Source organism: Myxocyprinus asiaticus, chromosome 16, assembly GCF_019703515.2.
Source record: "Myxocyprinus asiaticus isolate MX2 ecotype Aquarium Trade chromosome 16, UBuf_Myxa_2, whole genome shotgun sequence".
NCBI lineage: Eukaryota > Metazoa > Chordata > Actinopteri > Cypriniformes > Catostomidae > Myxocyprinus > Myxocyprinus asiaticus.
In genome coordinates this window covers 42,179,736-42,189,461 of record NC_059359.1, presented here as the reverse complement: position 1 = coordinate 42,189,461, position 9,726 = coordinate 42,179,736, and the positions used below count along the sequence as shown (strand labels likewise).

Here is a 9,726-nt window from a genome sequence, read left to right as displayed (position 1 = left end):
TGGTACGGTCCAGTCTATAGATTTCAGGGAGCGGCGGAGGGAGAATCACTTTCAGCGATCAGTGCAAAGGAGTTCTGAACATTACAGAAGAAACACGGCAAGTTTCTGGATCTCCTTTGTCTTTTCAAAATACCAAGAACTTTATTAACTACTGGATATTTTTGGACACGATTTATTCTCGGGATTGAACACCACTTTTGGTGAAACTCATGGCAAGAAACATTTCGTATCTTTAAGAGGACGTGATAAAAAATAAAAGTGATAATATAAATGTGCGGATTTGACGCGCTTGAAACAGACACATCTTTTCTTCTTGATTGTTTTGTTTTCGACTGTAACGGAGCAGATAAGGGTCCAGGGAGATTTCCCGGGGAGAAATGAAAGAACAAAGACAAAGAAAGATGTAAGACTTCGTGTGAAAGTGTCCTCTGGAAAGCACGAACGTTTCTTTAATTGCTGTGGACGATAATTACTTTCCCGCACTTTGCTTTAGACCGCGAGAAAATGTGCCAGGTCGGATTATCGCGTTTTCTTAAACTTGAGAGAAAACAAATGAGCATTTGTAACTTGACACTCTGTGTTTTACTCTTCCTTACGTGTTTTTGCTCACCTTCATCTTCATGTCCTGTCCAATGCTCGTGCGAAGCCACAACAGTGAACTGTGTAAACCAGGACTTAAGATCAATCCCCCAAAACCTTCCAGAAATCATCACCACACTTAACATCAGTGGTAACAATATAAGGTCTCTAAACAACGAGTCTTTCCCCAGGCCGCTGGAACATTTAACAAACCTTTATGTGTCTGGAAGCCAAGTGGAGCAGTTAGACTCTGTGGTGTTTGACAACTTGCCAAGTCTTCGTTTACTTGACCTCAGCAACAATAGGATCATGCATTTTAACATTGAGGCTTTCCCTCAAGACAACAAGGTTGAGGTTCTGAACCTCAGTAGATCCTTATACAATCACTCATATGTAAGTATTTTTGCAAATCTTTTCAAACACAGCTTACCTAAGGTCTCCCATCTCGATTTGTCCAACAATGACCTGATGCTCCTTCCAGAGGGCATGTTTACAGATTTGTCGGAACTCACCATTTTGGATTTGAGGAACAACTCCCTTGTTGAAATTAGCACTGGCACTTTTCAGAGCTGGACACTTCAAGAGTTGGACTTGCGGGACAATGCATTCAAAGTGCTGCCAAACTCGACACTGGCGGAGCTCAGTTCCATCCCTGATTTGCAAGTCCGTCTCGCAGGAAACCCCTGGCGCTGTGATTGCAATATTGAAGACATGTTGATCTGGTTGAAGAAACATGACTTTGTGGCAGACAAAATAAACATGACCTGTTCTGACCCAATAGGGCTGCAAAATAGCCTGCTCCTACACCTGGAGCAATCACAGCTTCCATGCACCTACACTGGAGATCTGAAGGGTGTTCTGGAGACCTCCTATGTCTTCCTGGGAATGGTTCTTGCCCTCATTGGGGTCATCTTCCTGCTTGTTCTTTACCTCAACAGGAAAGGGATCAAGAAGTGGATGTACAATATCCGTGATGCTTGCAGAGACCATATGGAGGGGTACCATTACAGATATGAGATCAATTCCGAACCACGGCTTGCCAACCTCAGTTTGAACTCAGATGTGTGAGGAGATGTGGATTGTCTGCACAACTGGCATGTAATGAATTCACTCTAGATTTGCATGAGTGTATATACATTTATATATATATATAAATGTTTGCTGTGACATGCCTAATTTCTCATCACACAGGACATTAACTGGATTCTGCAGGTGTCAACCCTGTTTTGCTCACTGCAGCTTTCATAAATGCTGATGTCTTGCTATAATGTTGTCCTGTGACACATGAGTCAAGCACATACGTAGAGAAGTTAGAATTAATTTTCTCCTTTTTTGATGGGACTGCGGAGGGGATCTCTTTTATTCTGAAGAATGCAAGAGTCACACGTTAAATCCGCTTGCAATGTCCAAACAAACTGTAATATGCATTCATTTTTATTTTTTAGTTAGCTTGATTTGTTTCTTCTGCTTAAAACTATTCAAATTGCCATGCATGTATTTATGTGTTTTGTCACTGATGTAAAATCATGATAATATCCACTTTTTTATTATCAGTTATTGGGTTTTATATTTACATCGTTGGCTGGACATAGATCAGCGTTAACGCTTTACATTTATGTTCCCTTTGTTGAGGGTTTATAAAGGGGTTCATTAATGACTAATAATTCATTTACTGTACAAATGCATTATAAATCATTTATATGCAGTTATAATAACATGAATAAAAAGATGACTTTCATGCAATACTTGCCAAATAGTGAGCTGTTTTACCCCACATGTCATAAATGCATAATGCCACTTATTCAACATAATTATTTTTTTTTTTTTTAACATTTTTTATTTTATTTTTCTCCCCAATTTGGGATGCCTAATTCCCAATGTGCTCCAAGTCCTCGTGGTGGCGTAGTGACTCACCTCAATCCGGGTGGCAGAGGACGAATCTCAGTTGCCGCCGCGTCTGAGACCATCAACCCGCGCATCTTATCACGTGGCTTGTGGAGCGTTACTGCGGAGACGTAGGCTCCACGCTATTCTCCGCGGCATCCATGCACAACTCACCATGTGCCCCCCCAAGAGCGAGAACCACATTATAACGACCACAAAGAGATTACCCCATGTGACTATACCCTCCCTAGCAACCAGGCCAATTTGGTTGCTTAGGAGACCTGGCTGGAGTCACTCAGCACACCCTGGATTAGAACTCGCAGCTCCAGGGGTGGTAGTCAGCGTCTTTACATGCTGAGCTACCCAGGCCCCCTTATTCAACATTATTAACAAATGTAGAAGTAGTTGCCAACATGTTCATAAAGTTCAGTATGGTTTAATGGTCATCAGGCTTATATGATGTACTGTATGCTGTGAATGAGCATGAAGATCTGAAAAGTGTTTTCGAAGAGGACTAGCGGCGGTAACTAGGACTAGTTAAATTGGAACACCACTCAGAGTACAAGGAAACAAGGAAAGTGTCATCACCATGACAAGGAAAGTGACAACACAAGTCAAGACATTACAGTAATGAATACAAACACAGCAGACTGTAGCAAAATGACATAATCTCTCTTTTTAATCTCACTATAATAGTCTGTTTTTGCTGAACTGTGATATAAATTATGAATTAGTGCATTTTATGGTTTTGATTAAACTTTGAATAAGTGTATTTATTAAGTATTTATAATGCAAGTTAAAATGCTCACTATTTGGCAAGTATTGCATGAAAGTCACCATTTTATTCATGTTGTTGTAACACCATATCAATGATTTATAAAGCATTTGTAAATGGCTTATTAGTCATTAATGAACCCCTTTATAAACCCTTAACAAAGGGAGCACTAATGTAAGGTGTTACCGGATCAACTCTTCTCTGTGGGATGCCTAGTTAAATAAAAGGTCTTGCACTGATCCTTTCTCTCCAGTACAGTGATTTGACTGATTTTAGACAGGGATATCGGACGGCAAACTGGATTACCCACATACGTTCCTTTAGGCTGTGGTCACAATAGGCTTTTTGCTCCATTCACTTCAATTGATATATATGCAAATGAATAAACATGCAAAGAAGATTTGTCTTAAGAATCGAAACATCACAGACATTGATGTCTTGGCTTAATACAAAAAATGGCAACTTCAAAGCTGCATGAATTTAATTGATTGTGCATTTTGAATATTGTGCTTTTTACTTATAATTTATTAAAACAGCTTTACATCCTATCCTGTTGCATGTATTCATTATAATAATTTTTCATGCTCAAAGCCTGTTGTGGCCACACTTTTACACTGTAAAATGTAATTTGGTTTCTAAACCCTTTTAAAGGAATAATTCTGGCTCAATAAAAGTTAAACGCCATCGGCAGCATTTGTGGCCTAATGTTGATTAGCACAAAAAAATTCTTTCAACTTGCACAGTTTATTTAAAAAAGCAAAAATCGCAGTTCCAATAAAGCACTTACAATGGAAGTGAATGGAGCCAATCCATAAACATTAAAATACACACTGTTTCAAAAGTATAGATACAAGTCATAAACATTATATGTGTTAAAATGAATTTAGTGTGATCAAATTAGGGTTTTACTGGTATCATGCTGTTTACCAGATTGCAGGGTTTACCAGCATAATTATGTCATGACAACAAAGTTGTAATATTGGTAAAACTTGACAAAGATAAAATTAGTAAGCAAGATTACCACATTAAAAGCAGTGTATATTTTAATGTTTATGGACTGGTCCCCTTCACTTTCGTTGTAAGTGCCTTACTGTAACCGCAATTTTTACTTTTTTTAAAAATAAACTAGGGATAATTTTTTGTGGTTGTATTGAAACTAGAATATTAATTTGAATTCAGAATCACGATCTGGAAGACTATGCATTTATTTTTCAAAACTTTCTTTCATATGGAATCTGGCCATGAGGGAAGACTGTGGTAAACAGGACCTTACACCTACTCAAGGTGCTGAAACTGCAAGCATTTGCATAACATTCATATACATCTGCCTGTGAAAGCCCTGCGCTTCCCTGTATAATAGGTGATATTACCAGCAGACATTCATGCAACAGTAGACATGACTGATTATTTCCAGAAATAGATGTAATAGCCTGCATTTAACCAGCCTTGTTATATGTAACTAATGCTTGAGAAGCACTGCACTTGGGTGCAGATTGAGTCATGAAATCAAAATCATCCATATTTAGTTTCCTAATACAAGTTCCTGATCTTATTGTGCGCAGTTCATCAGTACACAGAAAACTACAGAAAAAAGTTTGCCTTTGTGATCTTTCATCAAAATGTAAAAACTTGCTCAGAAGCACTAGATAGATATAGGGCTTTTTGCTAAATGAGCTACTTAGAGTGTGGACCACAGACAAAGGTATAACCTACATCTCTTGACATTCACATGCCCCCTCGGATGTGTGTGGCTCCTGGCTACCTATAATTTTACTTAGTGGTTCTCAGAGTGTGGGCATGATCAACCGCCCTGTTCTCAAAGCTCGTTCCCTTTTACACATTCAAATTTGCAGCTGTGTCAGTATATGCAAGAACCAATTAAGTTTGTGCACATGCTTCTCTACATTTTTCTCCTTATGTGGTTATATTTGTGCTCACTGTGCTGCGTTCATGTAAACTATGTTTTTGCATGCATGCCAGATTCGAATGGGTAAAAGGGAAGATTTTCAGTGAATTAAGACTTAAACACAGCGCTATCATAGGGCTTGAAATATGGCGCAAAAGTGATATGGATGACTTTTATGGTGATTATGCAGTATGTGCTTTAGGAGGTTGAGAGTCACAATCATGATCCTCTTATCCCTCATCCTTGTGTTTCGTGAATACAAATGTCATACTGGTTAAAAATGATTCGTGGGTAAGTAAAATATGACAATTAAAATGTTTGGGTGAGCTACTTTATACAGTATATTAACAATGCTCCATAATTGATTTATATTAGTGGATATTTTAAATATATAATTAAAATGTTTTACATATTTTTTATTTATCACAATGTATACAGAAAATTACAGATCAGTGTAGGCCTAGTGCCAAAAATTTCCTTCAGAACTTTTCATTATTCATCAAAATGTGACAAGAAGCTGAAAGAAAATTTTTTTCAAAGAGGGGCCTTTCCAAAAAATTTAAAATAAAATTTGGAATCATAGATTTTACCCAAACAATTCTAAACTATTTTTCAGCTCTAAATAATAAAGAATGTAACTGTGATATACAGTATACCTTTCTACAAATAACATGTGTTTAATAATACTAAATATTTAATTGAGTTTTGTTTTGTCTACAACCCCTGGAAAAATTATGGAATCACCACACTTAGAGGATGTTCACCCAGTTTTTTTACTTTGTAGCAAATAAACAAATCACAGATATGACACTGTGACGAGGAGGAGGGCGTGGCCGGGCCGTGAGGATGCACGGCCGGCGATGAGTCAACTCATCAGCGGGAGAGTGAGATAAGGGAAGCCGGAGACGCCAGTTAGAGAGAGAGAGAGAGAGACGTGGCCGCTGTGTGTGTCTTATGTTTTATGTAGATTTAAGTTGAGTTTGTCATTAAAGTTATATTGACTGTTCTGCCGGTTCCCGCCTCCTCCTTGCCCATCCCTTACCCATTACAGACACAAACTAATTTTTGTTTAAAAGCTGAACATTATGGTTTCGTGAAGCATCCCTCAAATAAATTAAATTACATTATTTTAATTAATGGCATAATTTTTTCAAGATCAAGTAGAGGAAAAAATGATGGAATCACTCAATGTTGAGGAAAAAACCATGGAATCATTAACAATCAAAATCACTTTGTTGCTCCTCTGGCTTTTATGACAGCCTGAATTCTTTGAGGCATGGACTTCACTAATGAAAAACAATATTCTCCATCAAGTTGGTTCCAACTTTCTCGAATAGCAGTTGACAGATTAGCTTTGCAGGATGGAGCCTTGTCATGGACCAATTTTTTTCAATTTCCACCATAAATTTTCAATCGGATTGAGATCCGGACTGTTTGCTGGCCATGTCATTGAGTTGATATGCCTTTCCTGAAGAAAAGCTTTAACACTCTTTGCTCTGTGGCAAGATGCATTATCATCCTGAAAAATGACTTCATCATCACCAAACCTATTTTCTATCGATGGAATGAGAAAAGTGTCCAAAATTTCAATGTACACCTGTGCATTGACTGTTGAGGTAATGATTGCCATCTCCAATGGTCCTTTACCTGACACGCAACCCCATATCATAAACGATTGGGGAAATTTGATTGTTTTCATCAAGCAGTCATCTTTATATTTTTCATTAGAATGGCACCAGACAAAAGTTCCAGCATCATCGCCTTGGCCAATGCAGATTCATGATTCATCACTGAATATCACTTTCATCCAATCATCCACACTCCATGATTGCTTCTCTTTAGCCCACTTTAGCCTTGTTTTCTTCTGTTTAGGTGTTAGTGCTGGTTTTCGTTTGGCTTTTCTTTATGTAAATCCCATTTCATTCAGCTGATTTCTTAAAATTCTGTCACAAACATTGACTCCTGTTTCCGCCCATTTTTTTATTTATTATTTTTTTTTGCATTTTGCATTTTCTATTTTCAAGGCATATTGCTTTGAGTTTTCTATCCTTACGCTTTGATGTCTTCCTTGGTCTACCCCTATGTTTTCGTTTTATAACCTTCCCATTTTGTATACCAAATTTTAGACAGCTGACTGGGAACAACCAACTTCTTTTGCCACACTCTGTGTTGGATTTCCTTCATGAAGAAGTTTTATAATCCTTTCCATTGTTTCAATTGACCTTTTGATTGTTTCTTGCTGGGGCCATGTTTCCTATCAATTAGCCAAGTCCTACAGCTCGTTAAAGTCTGTAAGCACTCTCTTTTAACTGCAGACTAGGGCAGTTTACACGACAACGTTTTCAACTAAAAACTGAAAACTTTTTATGCATTTTGGCTGTTCGTTTACACGACAACGGCGTTTTGGGGCCTGAAAACGCAAACTTTTGAAAACGGGTTTCAAAGTGCACGTTTTTGAACATGATGCCGTTATCGTCTCCGTGTAAACATACAAAAACGCATGTGTGTATTACGTGTTCAGTCTATAGATGCGCGCGAGTACTTAAAAACAACGTGTGAGACATTCAAAACTACAATGGCGGACTACAGGACTGTGTATAAAGCAACCTCATCGTCCGTCTTGACAAAATTGCTCGATGCTTTCGCCATCTTCATTGTTTGTATTCACCACTCTGTGGAAGAATGCTTATGTGCACAGGCGCGTAGTTTCTTTACAAAGTGACATCGCCAACTACTGGCCTGGCATGCATAATACAGCGTTTTTAGTCGTTTTCGAGGATCCGTGTGAACGGGGATCATTTTGACAATGTTGTCAACTGTACGCAAAACTTTTCAAAAACACAAAGGAAAAACGTTTCCGTTTTTTGTGCATCGGTGTCGTGTAAACGTACCCTAATTTGCATTTTTAGACTTACCGGTATTTGTTTTAGAAATGCAAATTACAAGGTGATTCCATAATTTTTTCCTCAACATTGAGTAATTCCATAATTTATTCTTCTAACTGATCTAAAAAAAAAAAAAAAAAAAAAAATTCCATTAATTAAAATAATGTAATTTAATTTCTTTGAGGGATGTTTCATGAAGCCAGAATGTTCAGCTATTAAACAAAAAATGCTTGTGTTATATCTGTGATTTGTTTATTTGCTACAAAGTTAAAGAACTGGGTGAACTTCCAGGGGTTGTACTGTAGCTGTGTAGTGTTTTGAATTTGAGCCCTATTTGAACCATAACACTGAAAATAAAGAGTTTATAATGCATTTATTAATTTAGCAGACTCTTTTATCTAAAGTGATTTACAGTACATTCAGTTTTTGAATTGAACCCATGACATTAGCATTGCAACTGTCATGCTGTATCAGTTGAACACCTCCTGAGACCCGAGCGTGACTGCTGTGTGCATTTTCCATTTCCCTTTATGATTTGTAATTAGTAGCACCTAATAAACATGCAATAAAAAATAAATAAAAAAGCAAATAGAGCAAATAGTTTTCCTACAAATTGATGGCAACATATGTGGACAGTGGGACTAAGTTCTGAAATAATAAATATTACCAAGCTATAGAGAGTCAGGTTTATTTTTATCCAATTGTTTATTATGTTTCCAGGAGTGTTGGTTTTTGAAATGTTACAGATATTACATCAGAAATTAGCATAATTAATTTTGATTCAAAGTAATGGCCAGCATCATCCAATCACTGCAAACCATGTTAAAATAAAATTATACATTATAAATTCTGAATCTATGTAGCCTACTGATTACAAATGATTACTGATTACCCAAGATGTTGAGTGGTCCAAACATCATCTGCAGCCTGAAACTGAACTTTTGGTCAGATTTTAGGAGTGAATGCATTGTCTGCATAGGAAGGTTAAAGTATGCTCCCTTGCTCCCTATTTAGGGAATGACTTAACCTCCAGTAAGCTCCTAAAATCACATAAAGGAAACATAAAAATCCATATCTTTAGAAGCAATATGATAGCTGTGGGTGAGAAACAGATCCTTTGTCCTTTAAGTCCTTTGTTTACTCTAAATCTCCACTTTCACTTTCAGATGTGAAAGTATAACTAACAAGGCACCACATGTGGCTTTCAGATGTAAAAGTTATTGGTAAAATGCGCAAATAAATAGTGTTTAAAAATGGACATAAAACCAAGGTTACATTAAAAACAGTCTCAAAGCTAGTCCTGTTTCTGGTACTAAAAGCAGTACCTTCTTCCCTTCCTAAACTTTGGAGGCAGAGTTTCCTATGTGCTCGAGAAGTGATAGCAACCTTGTCCATGTGCTCAAACATGTCCATTTTGTTTCTTCTCCTTCTGGTGGTGGCTGGGTTAAATAGAAAAATGTCCTGCCTTTTCTAAATGGACAGTACCATTTTACTTAATACTAGATTGAAAAGTTTGTGGACAAACTTTAGGTTGGCTTGAAAAAGCCTAGTCTGAATGTTTATAGTTAGACAGATAGATAGATAGATAGATAGATAGATAGATGTGTTTTTCTAATCGGTTGCTAGGGTAGTGCCATCGGGTTGCTAAGCAGTTACCAGGGTGATACTCAAAAGGATCTTTGCTAGCCTGAGTCAAA

At 37.4% G+C, this 9,726-nt stretch overlaps 1 protein-coding gene across 1 annotated transcript; it reads left to right on the top strand.

Moving 5' to 3' along the window:
- On the top strand, positions 1 to 3,477 carry tpbgb (trophoblast glycoprotein b). The gene is made up of 2 exons (XM_051721595.1): positions 1 to 1,677; positions 1,771 to 3,477. The coding sequence occupies exon 1, from the start codon at positions 505 to 507 to the stop codon at positions 1,645 to 1,647; it is 1,143 nt and encodes a 380-aa protein (XP_051577555.1). The 5' UTR covers positions 1 to 504; the 3' UTR covers positions 1,648 to 1,677; positions 1,771 to 3,477.
- The last annotated feature ends 6,249 nt before the right edge of the window (positions 3,478 to 9,726 follow it).